The 16,944-nt window shown below is 42.1% G+C and overlaps 1 protein-coding gene across 2 annotated transcripts in view; it reads left to right on the top strand.

Annotated features, from left to right (window-relative positions):
• LOC147621120 (protein TAB2 homolog, chloroplastic-like) overlaps positions 1-3,816 on the top strand; it is a 187,238-nt gene extending 183,422 nt beyond the window's left edge. The window contains exons 4-6 of one of the 2 annotated variants that reach the window (XM_086823849.1): positions 2,846-2,989; positions 3,078-3,337; positions 3,449-3,587. In XM_086823849.1, the coding sequence (XP_086679975.1) occupies positions 2,846-2,989; positions 3,078-3,337 (404 nt within the window). In that variant the 3' untranslated portion in view covers positions 3,449-3,587. Of the gene's footprint in view, positions 1-2,845; positions 2,990-3,077 lie in introns of both variants that reach the window. The other variant, XM_086823850.1, reaches the window with a different exon arrangement.
• Positions 3,817-16,944: the final 13,128 nt, after the last annotated feature.

Below are 16,944 nucleotides of genomic sequence, written 5' to 3'. Positions count from 1 at the left end.
TATGTTGGTGCCTTGGGGGCCTGAGCAAGGGTGGGTGGCCCAGGGAGAAGGCGGCGGCGACAGTAGCGAAGAGAGAGAGAGTGCGACTGTAGAGAAGAGAGAGCATGGCGGCTAGGTCTTACCGGAAGGTTGAGGTCGTACGGCCTCCAGAGTCCAGACGCAAGACGCAGACACAAGACGCAGGCACGCCGCAAAAAAAAAAGGAAGTACGGATCGATCCGTACCTACGGATCTCCGTACGGTATGGATGTACGGTACGGATTGGATCCGTACGTACGTTTTGATCCTACCTTGATGTGGCGGACCTCTTCACGACGTCTCTACCTCAGACTATGCTCCGGCAGCACTCCAGTTCACTGGGGTTGGTTCCACATCTAGGAGCTGAGAGGGGGTGTTAGCAGTCATCTCCTGTCTGTACACTATGTCAGGGCTTGTGGGTGTGCCCGCCCGTATTTAGTGTCTTCCCATTTTTCCTCACTCTCCGTATTTTTCCTTGTTTTTCTAGAGCTGTGTATGGGCTGTCGGCTGCCCCTAGATGCTGGCCGACTGTGCTTGTTTGTTGCCCAACTGATCTGGTGCTGCCCGACCCATCCCTGAGTGGTGGCCGACTGTCAGGTTGCTGGTCGTGGGCAGCCAGGGCAGCTGTTGGCTGATTTTGGGCTGGCCGACCAGCAGCCAGGGGCCCCTTGCCCCCACACTCCATTATGTATATTTTCGGGATTTTTTTGGTGTACATAGCAGAGTTACACAGCTTCTCTCTCTCTCTCTCTCTCTCTCTCTCTCTCTCTCTCTCATCTGTGTATTGCTCTCTACAGTAGTTGTCTTCATTTCCGTTGTGCATTCTGACAGGGGTGGGGTGCCTCCCCCCCCCCCCCCCCCCCCCCCCCCCCCGAATGGCCTTTAGCATAGTCACCAGAAACGAGAAACCGGAACGGAAACGTTCGAGGAATGCAAATGGGGAAACGAGTTTTTAGGAGTGGAAACGGCCGTTTCCTGTGACAATATCACTTGGGAAACGAGAAACGGCCATGGAAACGGATGGGGTCCTGAAACAGGGAAACACATTTCTAAGGACTGAAACGGCCGTTTCTCGTGACCATGGGCCTTGGGCCCAAGATCCTCCCATAGTCATCGATTTTTACAGCCCGTAGGCGGTTGATTATCCGCCTGTAGGGGATGCTGTTGAGAAAGCACCAAGGGGGGTTTTGAACCTAGGACCTCCTGGTCCTAGACAAATGCCTTCACCACTAGCTATCACCTCATTGGAGCCGTGGGGGGGGATGGGGGGGGGGGGGGGGGGGTGTTGCTTTAGTGGGTAATTTGGGACCCCATCTGGTGTCGTCTCGACTACATCTTTCAGATTCATGTATGCTGTTTAAAGGATTGCTAAAGACTCACTAATCTCAGGTTTAAAGAAGGCCCCGTTGCTTCACATGGTCCTAGCTTCGTGTATGCTACACAGGGGGCGCAAGCGAGAGGTGAGGGAGGGGGGCGGAGGTGGGCTCGAGTTGTAGGTCAGTTTTTTTTTTTGCATGCTGGCACCACGGTTTTTTCCCCTAGTCCGACCTTTTGGCTGGAGTAGCAGGTTTTCCTGTCACCGTTTGCTTTCCTGGACTCCCCAAGGAGTATCTGGAGTTACTCCTGCTGATTGGATGCACCCTCGGACAGGTCCTTGAGTCCCCCCTATAGCAGCGTCAGCTGTGGTGCGGGCAGCTGGACTCCATTCCCTCCAGGTGCTTCTCCCTCGCTGGAGAACGTCCCGTGACACTTGGTGATTCCTTGATTGGACAGTTCCTCCTTTCTTTAGCAGGTGCGTTCCAGTGCCTCATCTGTCACCAGATGGAGCACTTGGCCCATTCTTGCCTCTACCGGTTCTCATACCCACCTTGTCAACCTCTTCACCCAGAGCCTGCACCCCCTGATGCAGCCTCACCACTCTTACCTTGCCATCAACCTCCTCCCCCTCCCCACTCTCCTCAGCCAGCGCCTGCACCAGCCGGCGCCCAGGGCCGGCGGCTGGAGATCAGAAAACTCCACCAGGTTTTCCCTTGCAGCCGTCCCCCCAGGACCAAGACCAGGGGTGGGATTGACGGGGCCATTGCCGCAGGCATCACCATCGCTGTCAGGCCCCTGGGACAGACGCGGTTGTTGAGACCTCTGCCGCAGATGAGACACCCGGGATTGAGATTCCTACAGCGGACTGATTTGAGCACCTCTCACAGGCTCCCCTGGCTACAGCTCCAGATCCTGCAGGAGACAGATCCCTCTCGAGTGGGCGTGGGGTCTGTGCAGCCCCCCTGACGACCCAGCCTTAGGCACCCGTTGCCCCAGTTGGGTTTGGCACCTAGGGAGCAGACAAAGGATTCAGCCTCACTCTCTCTCTCTTTCTCTCTCTCTCTCTCTCTCTCTCTCTCGCGTCAAACCCAACCCCAACTAACCCTCACCCCCCCCCCCCCCCCTTTCTCCTTCCCTCGCGGGGCTATTCTACTCCCCCAGCCGTCGGGCTATCGATTTATTTTGTCGCAGTCTAGTAGAGAGGCTCTGCCCTCGAGATGACACTCTTTCGAGGCAAGATCCGACCCTTCTGGATCCTCAGAATGTTGGAGGGTCCTTTCTTCACTAGCCCCCCCTCTTTGGAGGATGGGAGGCAGGTGTTTAACTCTCAGAGAAGGCCCCTAGTGTGGCTTTCTACCCTTGTATTAGCAATGTAGCCTTCCTCCGAGAGTGACCAACCATGGAGGAAGCGCCCCTCTATGTTGTGTTTCCTTTACTGCTGTAGCATTGTTTGTACTCTGCCTTCTAGGAAGGTCTCTTTTTAACTAAGAGAAGGTGTTGGACATGACAGGGGTTCTTGAAGAGGTTGCAGCTATAGAACAAGGCTCAACATTTGGGAGTTCTTTCTCTCTGGATACCTTGGGTGTGAATTTGCCACCTAATGCAGTAATTCCGGGTGTAGCTGTGGCTTCAACTCGTGCTACTCCACTTGCTGGTATATCAGTATAATACTGCTGTCCTGTGTTATTGCAATAGCTGTCTTCCTTTTTCTAATGGTACTGCCGTGTTGCTTGGGGAGCCAGCTTGGACAAATACCCTGGAATTGGCATCGCTTCAGGTGGACCGGCGAAAGGCATGTGTAGTTCTGTCAACTGGTATTACAGACCGTTGGCTCTATGCATTCTATCGAAAGAGCCGTGAGGCAGACCAAGAAGCAGAAGCATGGCAGGCCACCAAAAAAGCTTGTGGTGGTCTTCATTTTCTCGCAGTTCAGCAAGCGTTGGACTCGGATGTCTGCACTGGCTTTTGGCTGCTTTTTGATGGACCAATGCCACGGGTTTAGGTAAAGCTATATTGGTTGGCATTGTTTTTGATGGACCACTGGTGTGGTGAGTATATGCGGCTTGCATGAAGCCAAGTTCCATAGAAGGTACATTTGAATGCTTTTTTGCAGTAGACATTGCTGGCCTAAAGGTAATGTGTGCCTGCTGCCGCTGGTAGGAAGTGAAGAGTTGCCATCAGAGTGTTTACGGAAATTGGTCAATGCGGCCCTTGCAAGTTTCCACAGATTGCCAACAAATGTCAGGTGTCCTTTTGTATCATTTCCAGTGTATATGGTGTCCTACGTGACGGGATAGCTAAACCTATAAATGTTCATGCCTCAAACTAAGTTTTGACAGTTTATTCAGTTGTCGTTCAGCTGAACATGTGTTGATCTAGTTAGTCCTATGAAAGTTTTGACTTTCCAAAAATGGGTCGAATTTACAGTTAATGTAGGATGTATTTTTAAATATATAAAAGTTGCTCGAAAAGTTTTTAAAATTTTATATTTTGAGAAACAATTTAAAACTCGTTCACTATCCGATTTTGAAATTAAGAAATACACGTTATATAACTGATTATAGTTTGTGATTGTGTTAGCATGGATTCTTCTTCTTGTTTCAAAAGAAAATGCAATTTTTAACATTTATTTGGAGGAGTATGCTTCAATCAAGAATGTTGGAGAAATATATAGAGATGAAATGGAGAACCTTAGCGAAAGTCGCAATGACCTTTGGGTTGCTGGTTCAGTGTGTCTAAAAGCTTTTTTTAGTCAATGTTTACATCCTTCTTTGATCCAACAACACTAAATGGTGGTTCATGTAGTTGTCTTATTCTTTTTGGGGGTCCTGCTACAAGCAACAAAGTGAAGCTCTTTTTCAATTACCAAGATTTTTTTTTTAAAAAACTTGTCACTACCATCCTTATATCATCCAAAAAGATTATGGAACTATAAGAGATTGTGATAGGGCTATAGTAACAATTAGAAGTTTCTCGTGTGAAGGATGCTATGAAGAAAACTATTTTAGGAGAAGGATTATGAATAAAAAAAAATATCCAATATTGAATCTCAAAAAATAGGAAAAGGTGGTTTGAAAAGGAGAAGCATTTTTTAATTTATTTTTTATTACTTTCAAGTGAATGAATACTCTCTCATTAACTTGATGCTTGTCAAGAATGTTACACGTCCTCATGAAGAGAACATGGGTGCATTATCTAGAAGTGCCAATTATTTTGCCATGTCATGCAAGTTGATAGATAACATTCTTGAAAACAAAATGTTGAAAATCCATGCTCTATCCTTGTCAATGTGATTGTGTGGGTGACAAATTGCTTCATTTTTTAAGGCTCTCATTATGAGGACTAATCATGGTGTATTGAGCATGCTCGGCATCAAAGTGTTCAGTTTAGACACTAGGGTTGGTCATAATAGGTGGGTGGATGGTTGTGATATTGATATTGTAGACTTGTCACCATGCCAAGTAGGATGCATATAAATGTGGGTTGATAGACCACACTTCTAGGATAGAATTAGAGCTTTTTGACACCTTGTTCTTAGGTTGCATGGCTTGAATGGGCACCCAGATGATCTCAAATGGGTTTGGAACTAAAACCTAGTTCTAGACTCTTCTTTTTAGTCGAATATTGTCTTAACCACCTAGGTGAGGTTGTCGGTTCGGTCCATGTGGATAGGTCTAGAGTGGTTGACCAAAGCCGACCTATGATATGACCAAGAGTGGGCAGTATTAGAGACGTGTTTGGCAGTCCCTTTGTCATATTGAGATCATTTAGTTAAAGATCTATCGTCATTGTGTTGTGCAACGTTGCTAGTGCATGATACCCTTAGTCTCTTGAAGTTTACCTTTGTCACAATTGGTGGAGCTCATAGATATGTAAATGCACATTTGGTTTGCACACAAGAATTCAATACTATAGACATGATTGGTACAAGGAGAAATCTCTTACCGCTCACTTGTATTTCAAACTAGAATTGAGCGGGCATGTGCAAATAAATAAACCATGGCAAAACCATAGAAAGCATATAAGCTGACCTATGATACGACCAATATTGGGTAGTATATATACACATGTTTGGCAATCTCTTTGTCATATTGAGATCATTGAGTTAAGATCTTTGGTTACTATGTTGTGCAACCTTGCTAGTACATGATACCCTCAGTCTCTCAAAGTCTACGTAGATCACCATCAAAGCTCCTTGCTAGAGTGCGTGGGTAGGCAAATGCATGGTTTGTAAATATTTATTCATTACCACTATCATTCAAAAAGATTATAGAAATAGATTGTGAAAGAGCTAGAGTAACAATTGGAAGCTTCTTGTATGAAGGATGCTATGAAGAAAACTATTTTAGGAAAAATATTGCGAAGAAAAGAACATCTAATATTGAAACTTAAAAAACAAGAAAAGGTGGTTTGAAAAGGAGAATCATAGCTACATGGTAATCATTTTTTAAATTTATTCGATTAGCTATTTTTATTACTTTCAAGTGAATGCATAGTCTCTCATTAGCTCCATGCTTGTCATGAATGTTACACATCCTCATGAAGAGAACATGGATGCATTATCTAGAAGTTCTACTTGTTCTGCCATGTTATCATGCAAGTTGGCAGAAAACATTCTTGAGAACAAAATGTTGGAAATCAATGCTCCATCCTTGTCATTGTGATTGTGCAGGGGACGAATTGCTTTATTTTTTAAGGCTCTCATTATGATGACTAACCATGGTGTATTGGGCATGCCCGACATCACAGTGCTTAGTTTAGACACGAGGGTTGGTCATAGGTGATTGGATGGTTATGATACTATTTATGTAGATTTAGCACCATGCCAAGTAGGATGCATGTAAATGTGGGTTGATAGACCACACACTAGGATAGAATGAGATCTTTCGAGACACCTTGTTCTTGGGTTGTGTGGCTGGAACAGGCACCCAGATAATCTTGGATGGGCTTGGAACCAACACCTAGCCCTAGACTTTTGTCTTCAGTCTAATATTGTGTCCATCAGGTGGTGTCATCAGTTCAGTACATGTGGACCAATCTAGAGTGGCTGACCAAAGATGACCTATGCTATGACCAAGGGTGGGCAGTATATATAGACATGTTTGGAAGCCTCTTTGTCATATTGAGATCATTGAGTTAAGATATCTTCACTCCATTGTGCAATCTTGCTAGTGCATGATACCCTTAGTCTTTCAAAGCCTACGTAGGTCACCACTTGCTATAGCATGTGGGTGGGCAAATGCAAATGTGGATTGCAAACAATAATTAAATACTATTGACATGAATGGTAGAAGGAGAAATCTCTTACCACTCACTTACCTTTCAAACTAGAATTGAGCGACCATGTGCAAAAAATCAACATGGCAAAAGTATATGAAAGCACATAAGGCGACCTACGATACGAACAAGATTGGGTAGTATATGTAGACATGTTTGGCAATCTCTTTGTCATATTAAGATCATTGAGTTAAGATCCATGTCTACTGCATTGTGCAACGTTGCTAGTGCATGAAACCCTTAGCCTTTCAAAGTCTATCACCATCAAAGCTCCTTGCTAGAGCACGTGGGTAGGCAAAATCATGGTTTGCAAATAATAATTCAATACTATTGAGAGGATCTTGGTATAAGGAGAAATATTTTACCACCACTCACTTACCTGTCAAACTAGAATTGAATGACCATGTGCAAATAAATCAACCATGTAAAAATCATATGAAAGCACATAAGAGCATGAAGAAATTCACACAAGACAAAGCATTGGGTGCAATCTCTTCCAACTGACAAAACACCCTAACCCCCCACCCCTTTCCTTTGACGTGACTTAATCTAGTTCCCATACACAGGTATTTTTCATATTTCCTCCAAATAGTCCAAGAGCCATAATTAGCTTTCCTTAGAAAGCAAGGCTTCTCATAAGTCATGTAGCGATCTAGCTAACATCCCTCTTGCTTGAGTTTGCAATTGTCCTTAATTGCATCTTTGCTTATATGAGATGATGAGGTCTAGTTAAGAGTAAAAATATTGCTTAGGCCCACCAAGCATCTTCTATAGGATGGTTCTTGAAGGTCAAAAGATGGTGTATGTGTTTCCTGTGCTGTTGGTAGTGTATTGATGATCAATGATCATGTTAAGCTCAAGTATTTCCTCTTTTTCAATAATTAGAGGTGGCTCTTCATAAGTAGGATGGGAAGGAAGTAGTCCTCTAAATGGTTTCAACAAACTAATGCGCAAAGAATCATGTAAGGTGCTGGTGTGATGGCACATCTAATCAATTGTAAGGTCGTTAATCTTTTTGGAAGTGCGATGGCACATAACTACTCAATATGCAAGGTCATTAATCTTTTTGGTGGCCATAAATGGTTCTTAAAACCTTGGTGCCAATTTCACTATTGGATGCTTCTCAATATTCTTCAAAGGTCTCTTTTTAATTCTTAAGAGAACATAATCACCTTCTTTAAGGGATATGGCTTTACGTTTCTTGTTTTCTCATATGCTTGTTGAGGTTTGAGTATATCTTGGTGTACATACTAAAATATGTCCTCGAAATCTTGATGAGTAAACTCGTTAGGAACCTCTAATTTATGAGAAAGGTGAGAGGTAGGAATGGATAAAGCCCTGAGTATAGCTTGGTGTACTTACTGAAATATGCCCTCAAAATCTTGATGAATAAACTCATCAACAACCTTTAATTTATTAGAAAGAGGTGAGGAGGAGGAATATATAAAGCCTTCCCATAAATAATCTCAAATGGTTCATGACCTGTACTTGAATGAGGTGTATTATTGTAAGCAAACTAAAGAAGGTAAATGTATTTATCCCAAAGTCTAGGTTGGAATGAAACATAGGTGATAAGTAAGTCCAAAATCATACTATTAGTAAATTTTATTTGTCACTTAGATGCTCGATGAAATACAGTTGTGAAATCCAACTTAGTGCCTAAGTTCTCAAAGAGTGTAGTCCAAACATGATTACAAAACTTAGAATCACAATTAAACACAATGACCCGAGGAGGGAGGGCATGATGCAAAAATCTTTTCTTGATAAACAAGTGTGCAGTTTGTTGACATGGAAATGTCTTTTTGCATGGAGTAAAATAGGATTATTTACTAAAGCGGTCAACTATAGTCTAAATTATTTCATTATGACTCGCAGTAGTATGAAAACATGTAATGAAGTCCATTGATATCTACTCCCATGGTTCATTAGGAATGGGTAATGGCATCAATGGGCCTTGAGACTCACCTTTGTAGCTCTTGATCTTTTGATAAGTCATGCACTCAATGCTACATCCTTTTTTATTGTAAGCCTATAAGACTCTCCAGCTGCCACAACATGTAATGTAGAGGATATGCCTGTGTGACCCATGTATGGAGGCTAATGCATCTCCTGTAAAACAATCTCTTTAAATGGTCATTTAACGCATAACCTTTTTTGGAAGAAAAGATATCCTTCGTTATATGAGTATTCACCATTAGGAATCTAATTATTATCTTTTGTTAAGTTCCAAGGCTCATAAAAATGTGGATTCTACTCATAGGAATCCTTTAAGGCCTCAAAGGATGAACTGTTTATGGTCTGTGGTATCGTTAATGCTTGATCTTCTATTTAGACCATTAGCCATTACATTTTCCTTTCCACATTGATATTTTCTTTTACTTAGAGAATTAGACCATTAGCCATTACATTTTCCTTTCCACATTGATATTGTCTTCTACTAAGAGAATTAGTCACTACGTTTTCCTTTCCACATTGATATTGTATCATTGGGTAAAAACTATGAATAAAAGATGCTTATTTGATGTGCTTATCTATTGAAATGAAGGGTTGAGAGATTGAGAGAGTAATACCCTACTGATCAACCTTGATTAGGACTTGGAAACTGTGAGACCTCTACTTGTCTATCTATGGCAATGGAATCACACTAAGCAAAGAGCGACTCACTCGGGGCCTTCCTAATGCTTGGCTACTCTGCTAGCTCCTCTCAGTCTAACTAGAACAATCCTTACACATGAAAGGTGATTGATTCTTCCAAGTGTTTTCCCTTCATAATTCTCACAAGTAGGTCACACATCGAGAGGCTCCACGATGCTTAACAAGATGTCCTCACTCCTTGATTATAAAGACAATTATTCTATCCCTGTTTATGATTGCCAAACTAAACTACTTGTTCCATGTTTTTCTTGTTATATAATAACTCAAGTTTGTTTCCTTTTTTTAGAAAAGTACGTGTAACTCGAGTCCACATGACCGCCCCACTATTGAATGTTTAATCCTTTTTCTACTTTGACCAAATACAAAGGCTTAGCCTAGCCTGTCCAATTCCATGGGTCTAGCCTTCGTCCCTCCACTGGACCTATGGAACTCATGGAGAACTCGTGTACCCATAATTGAAAATTGCCACTTTGCCTACACAAATTGGTTAAGACAAGTTCACACACACACTCCTTTGAAAAACAATCCTTTTATAAAAGAAAATCACACAGATCTACCCATGATTGAAAATTACCACTTTTCTTACACACACTAGTTAAGATAAGTTTACACACGCACTCAATCCTTTCATTAAAGAAAAGCACACAGATCTTTTCATCCATACGCAGATATCATATGTTCACATTACATATCAACACATCAGTGCCACATAATTATTACAAATCTCCTCGCACCACATGAATGTGATCCTTAGAATAGGACGCTATGCACCATGAGCGCAAACACTCCTAGACCACCTGTTGGAATTAGGGTTAGGGTTTCAACAATGCACTCACACAAGATAGAGAAGCTTGAGAGCACACAAACTCACTAGAATAGAATGAACAAATGTGTGCCAGATACAAAAGATAAGTACACACCCCAAAATGATTAGATAAGAGGGTGTACATATGCACGGGGGAAAAAACCTCCTAGTGAGGGAAAAAGTGCCCCGACAATCCAAAGTGTGTTCACACACATCACTACCATATAATGCTACAAATCCCCCCTAGAGTGATGATGTGAACATGTACAGGGTATGGCCGATCAATCTTGAAAATGCAGTAAGCTCAAAGCTTTAAACTTTTCACGAGAGGAAGAGCCTTCGTGAATAAATCTGCCATGTTGTCATGTGTAGGCACATAGACCAAGCTGATCTCTGTTGTTGCAGAGAGTCTTTCCCTGACAAAGTGGTAATGCACCTCAATGTGCTTAGTGCGAGAATGAAACACTGGGTTCCTCGCAACTGCTAATGCGCTCTGGCTGTCAATGAAAATCGTAGTGCTAGATGACTGTCCAATACCCAAATCAGCCATAAGACATTTGAGCCACACACACTCAACTATAGCTATAAAAGCTGCCCCTGTACTCAGCTTCACACCTAGAAGTGACCACTGTAGGAGGCTGCTTCTTGTTGAGCCATGATATACACGAATCACCAAGGCGAAAGCAAAACCCACTAGTGTGTTAAAATTACAGCAATGTGATGAGCTATGGTGGATCAAATGCTAGAATCAACATCATTAACAAAGAGATTAGACGATAATTAAGACGTGATTAGTGAGCAATTAACTGATAGATTAATGTAGGCATGGATAATAAAAAACCAGCAAGTTCCCATTAGGCCAATGCCTCAATTTATAGAGTTTACATCCAAGCATCTAATCCCACTGATTTCTCTTGATTCACTCCACCTCTTTTGCTTGAGTCTCTCCACCTCTCCCAGAATATCTCCACACCTCCTAAATCTCCTCATGCTATCCTTTATTCTCTCCTAGTAGATGCTTCTCACCTTTTCACAGGTTCTCTCACATTTATAGATTCTCTTTTATAGCCTTTAGCTAAGGGCTTGTTCCCGCACACACCATATTCACTTGTATATTTCAACACCTCCCCTCAAGTGAATACTCCTGGCACACCTGGACCCTATACCAAGTTTCTCTCTTACTTGATAGTCCGCGACCAGTGCCTCAAGTCCCTAAACTCATAGTCCTTGACACTCTCTCTCTCTATGTGTCCAAGGCTACTGCAAGTGCCCGCCCCGCGACCTTGACTAAAGTGCTCACACATACATCTACCACATGGCCTACATCATCAGTGGCTCCAGAGGTCGTTTTACTTTGTTGGGGCAGGTTACATTGGGTTGTGGGGTTTCTCTCTCTCTCTCTCTCTCTCTCTCTCTCTCTCTCTCTCTCTCTCTCTCTCTCTCTCAGCGATTTTCACATGGCTCCTCACTCTTTGGAGCCTCACATCTTCTCTTGTCTTCAGTCTTCTTGTCGTGGTAGCTTCTCTTTCACGCGTTCGTGTCTTCCTCTTCTTTCAGTCTTCTTATTGTGGCAGCTTCTCTTCACGCGTCCATGTCTTCCTTCAATGCTTCCTTTAGCTTTTCTTCTTGGTGTGGATCTTCCTCTTGGAAAGAGATGATGAGCTCGTCCGTCAGTTCTTGCTCCATGTGAGCAACATGTTTAAATGTTTTGTTGACAGTTTTTTTAGGCTTTTGATGTTTATCTTGTGTCATTATGCAATGCAAACCCAAATCTATGTGGGAGGTCTTACTTCTTGTCTTATTCTGGACAAGGGCAGTGTCTGATCCCATTTTTACAATGATGTAATGTGCCCAATACATAATGCATATAGCATTCATTGCAACTCTGGCTGTGAATAATCTTGAATTTGAGTGTGATTTGCAGGCATTAACCAAGGGTTAAATGCAAAATGATGATTACCATAATTTTACCAGAAATTACATTAAATCAAGGGTAACCAATTTGTACAGAATGGTTGGAGTATCAAACCATCTCCGAATTGCAATCTGAAGTTATAGGGATCTGTATCAGATACCTAATGGTTAATTTGAACCCTCAATTGCACCAAAATACAGTGATTAGTACTGATTAATCTCATTGATTAGCAAATTAATTCTCTATTTTGTGTGCAAAAAACAGAGTATGCGGGGAGCCGAGATCTGAGGTCTTAGAGTTCAAATGAGCTCAAATCCTTTCAAGGCCATCAATAGTAATTAGTCTAGTAGAGGATTAAGCCAAGAAACACAAGATTTGACCAAACATTGAATGCTTAATCTTTGTTTTATCAAATTCACCTGCAGATTTGATGAAGAGGTTGGATCTCACTGTAGACTTGATCAAATCAAATTTTGACTTCACCAGGCTTGTAGAGCATGCTTGAAAACCCCTGGGGCTAAGAGGAATTAGACCCATTGCAACTGGAGAAGACAAGATCTCATTTTTCCTCAGAGAAAATGGCACCTGCAAATCAGCAAAAATCGCGAGCTCTGGTAGGCAGTTTGCTATGCTGACTTGATGGGCTGGAGCACAACTGAGTTAGCTATGGTGGGCTAGAAGCATTTCTCCTAATGTTTCCCCTCGAGGGAGATCAAGCCCCTCCACTGGCTGGGGGTGCAAAGGTTAGTTGAAAAAGAGGTGAAAAATATTAATTTTCTACTAATCTTAATTAGCCAGGTGATTAGCAAGATAATGGGCTCACAAATTGATGGATTCTAGGCTAGGCTCTGATACCATGTTAAAATTACAGTAATGTGATGAGCTATGGTGTGGATCAAATGCTAGAATTAATATCATTAACAAAAAGATTAGATGATAATTAACATGTGATTAGTGAGCAATTAATTAACATGTGATTAGTGAGCAATTAATTGATAGCTTAATGTAGGCATGGATAATCAAAAACCAGCAAGTTCTCATTAGGCCAATGCCTCAATTTATAGAGTTTACATCCAAGCATCTAATCCCACTGATTTCTTCTTGATTCACTCCACCTCTTTTGCTTGATTCTCTCCGCCTCTCCCAGAATATCTCCACACCTCCTAAATCTCCTCATGCTACCCTTTATTCTCTCCCCGTAGATGCTTCTCACCTTTTCATAGGTTCTCTCACATTTACAGATTCTCTTTTACAGCCTCTAGCTAAGGGCTTGTTCCCGCACACACCCTATTCACTTGTATATTTCAACATAGTGGACACTCATGTGTCATAACATCCAGCCCAATCTAAATCACTAAAAGCATGCAGCTGTGAGGATAAAACAATCCAAAATACTGAGTGCCCTGCAAATAGCAAAAAACCCGCTTGACAGCCTACCAATGCTTCGTACCTGGGCTATGCATAAATCTGCTCAACTGTGAGACTGCATACTGTATACCTGGCCTTGTGTTGCATACATAAAGAAGGGATCCAATAGCCTTCTGATACAAAATAGCATCAAAAGAGTCTCCCGCATCTTGAAGGCTAAGTCGAGTACCTATCTCCATAGGTGTAGCCACAGATCTACAGTCTCACAGTTGCATACATAAAGAAGGGATCCAATAGCCTTCTGATACAAAATAGCATCAAAAGAGTCTCCCGCATCTTGAAGGCTAAGTCGAGTACCTATCTCCATAGGTGTAGCCACAGGTCTATAGTCTTCAAGATTAAACTTTTTCAATAGCTTTTGTATATATTTAGATTGTAGCATAACAATGCCATCATTGTGCAACTGAATCCCCAAATAATAATGCAACGGCCCCAAATCTGACATCTCAAATGATGACTGCAAATCAGCCTTAAAGGCTGAAATCTAATCTATATTGGGTCCCATGAGCAGCATGTCATCAATGTATAGAACGATGATAAAAAATGTGTCCTTACTCCTCTTCACATAGAGAGTATTTTTTGTTGGACTACTGCAAAAATCATTTGCAACCAAGTATGCATGAATCTTCTCATACCATGCTCTAGGCCTGCTTAAGGCCATAAAGAGCCTTTTTCAACCTGCATACTTTAGACTCTTCCCCTTTCACATCAAAACCAAAAGGCTACAATACATACACCTCCTCATGTAAATCACCATTCAAGAATGTAGTCTTAATGTCCAACTGATGTACATTCCACCCATGATGTGGTGCCAAAGCAATGAGACACCTAAGGGTAGTCATATGAGATGTGGGTGAAAAGGTCTCTTCATAATCAATGCCCTTTTGCTGTTTGTACCCCTTTGCAACAAGTTTGGCCTTGTAGCGATCAATGCTACCATCTGCTTTGCGTTTTTAACTTGTAAACCCACTTAGTACCAATGGCCTTCTTGCCATGAGGTAGATTTGTCAAATACCAGGTGTCATTCTTAAGTATAGAGTTATACTCATCTTGCATAGCATGCATCCAATGATCATTATCCTGTGCTTCCTCAAAGGAAACAGGTTCCTCCTCATTACATAAAGTAGAAATGAGAACATGATCCACATGAGAATAATCTGCATGATGAGAACCTGCACGAGTTCTTTGCTAGGTAAAGGAGTTGCCAACTTGCTATTCCTCAATGTCTACACACAAGCCATTTTTGCATATGCCTAGATTCTTCTATGGCTGCTCTCTACTCATCCACTACATCCTCAACAATTGCCTCATCAAAAGGCTGATTTTGCATCTGCAAAGGCTGAATTTTAGCACTTGGTTGAGCATTCAATTGCTCTACATATGGCTGCCCTCCATTAAATAAAGGTAGGAGTGAATTAAACATGTCCTGTGAGCATACATTCTGCTATTTTTTGCATGAAAGCATGGGCTGAATTGAGTTTTTGACAAAAACAACATCTCTACTTACCAAAATCTGCTTTGAGGCTGGATGGTAGAGTCTATATCCCTCTACTTACCAAAATCCGCTTTGAGGCTGGATGGTAGAGTCTATATCCCTTGCTTTTTGAACTGTATCCCACAAATATGCATTTAACTGTCTTATCATCAAGCTTATTGCGTTGTTGCTTAGGCACAAGAGCATAAGCAAGACAACCAATAACACGCAAATGAGCCAGATAAGGCTTCCTACCATGCCAAGCTTCATAAGGAGTTTTAGACTGCAAGGCCTTGGTAGGGCATTTGTTCAACACATAGTTTGTGCACATAGTTGCCTCTAACTAAAAACCATGAGGTAAATCTTGGGATTTCATCATACATTGTGCCATCTCCATGAGAGAAATGTTCTTCCTCTCAGTGCCACACCATTTTGCTGAGGTGTATATGGCACTGTACATTGATGCCTTATGTCTTTTTTAGCCATATATACATGAAATTCCTTGGACATATACTCCCCCCCTCGATCTGAACGAAGGGTGCCAACTTTACATTCACATGCATTTTCAGCCATGGATATAAAGTGCTTAAAGCACATAAAAACCTCTGACTTCTACTTTAATGGATACACCCAGCTATATCTGGAGTAATCATCAATAAAAGTGACAAAGTAGAGGTATCCCCCAATAGATGGTGTCCTCATAGGACCACATACAAACATCACTATGTATGAGCTGTGATTTCTAACAGATCCATCCTTTGGAAATGATGCCCGATGCATTTTACCAAGAATACACCCCTCACAAACATGTCTAGTAAGGGTCTCAAGAGTTGGCAACTCAGACACCATATCATGCCTTTGAAGGCGTAACAAACTGCCATAATTCAGATGGCCAAATCGTGAGCATGCCATAATTCTGCATCACTCATAGCACTAGTTGTAGAGACTGAGCAAGCATCATGCTGCAACTTCTCAAGTACATCCATCTTATATAGGCCATGAAACAAGGTACCTGAGGTAATGATAGAATAATCATCATTTCTATCCTGAACTGTACATCTGTCATCCACAAATTTCACCGTCAAGCCTAAAAAGGCTAAGGTTGAAACTGACAGCAAGTTCTTCTTAATACCCGGCACATATAAAACTTTGGAAAGAGTAAATGCGCCCCCATTTGCAGAAGTGAGCACAACTCTACATGAGGAACGATTTCCACATGTGACGGTTCCTGCATTTGGGACAGATTCCAGGGATGAGAACATACTTTTTTGTGAAGTAATGTGCTTACTAGTACCATTGTTAAAGTACCAAGCATCCGATTCTGCCCCCACTGACATGCATACATCATGAACAGAAGGGTCATAACTGCAATGTACTTAAAATGTTTGATCTTGGTCAAGAAGCTGTCCATTGAGTCTCCCTCATTCATGTGCTCAAACTCCAACTATTTGCACAGATATGCAACACGTGCTTCATTGCGCACCTCGTATAATGCAGCAAGTGCATCCCATGCATGTTTTGAAGTCTTACATGATCGAATATGAGGAATAATGCTTCGCTTAAGAGAAAGTGCAAGCAATGCATGTGCCTGTGCATCTCTTCCATCCCATCTCGTTTGAGTAGTAGTGGGAGGTACTGGTGGTGCATGTGGAGGAGCCACATCTGTATCAGATTCTACTTTAAATGTACCTGCAGCACCTAGTTGCAATGGTAGTTGTGAAACAGGACGAGTTTCACTAACACTGACCACATTCCAAAGGCCTTTAGCAACCAGTACATGCCTCATCATATAGGACCACACTGGGTAGTTAGTCCCATCAAGTTTGTCCTCAGCACAGACAACATGTTGAATACATCACTACTGCCAGCCCATGACTTTCTACCAAATGCAAAATCTTTCAAAACACTGCAAGTACTTAGTATTCATTGAATGCAACCCTGGATGGCTGCCACCTGACTGAATCACTTGCAAAGTGTATGAAAAATAACACAGAGTAGAGAATAGAGTGTTACTGGCAAAAGTATGATGGCCGATGTTGTCGAAGACACTGTGGA

Source organism: Cibotium barometz, chromosome 30, assembly GCF_041138505.1.
Source record: "Cibotium barometz isolate CiBa-2024 chromosome 30, ASM4113850v1, whole genome shotgun sequence".
Lineage (NCBI taxonomy): Eukaryota > Viridiplantae > Streptophyta > Polypodiopsida > Cyatheales > Cibotiaceae > Cibotium > Cibotium barometz.
Note: the sequence above shows the minus strand (reverse complement) of the source record. Positions and strands in the feature narration are given on the sequence as shown.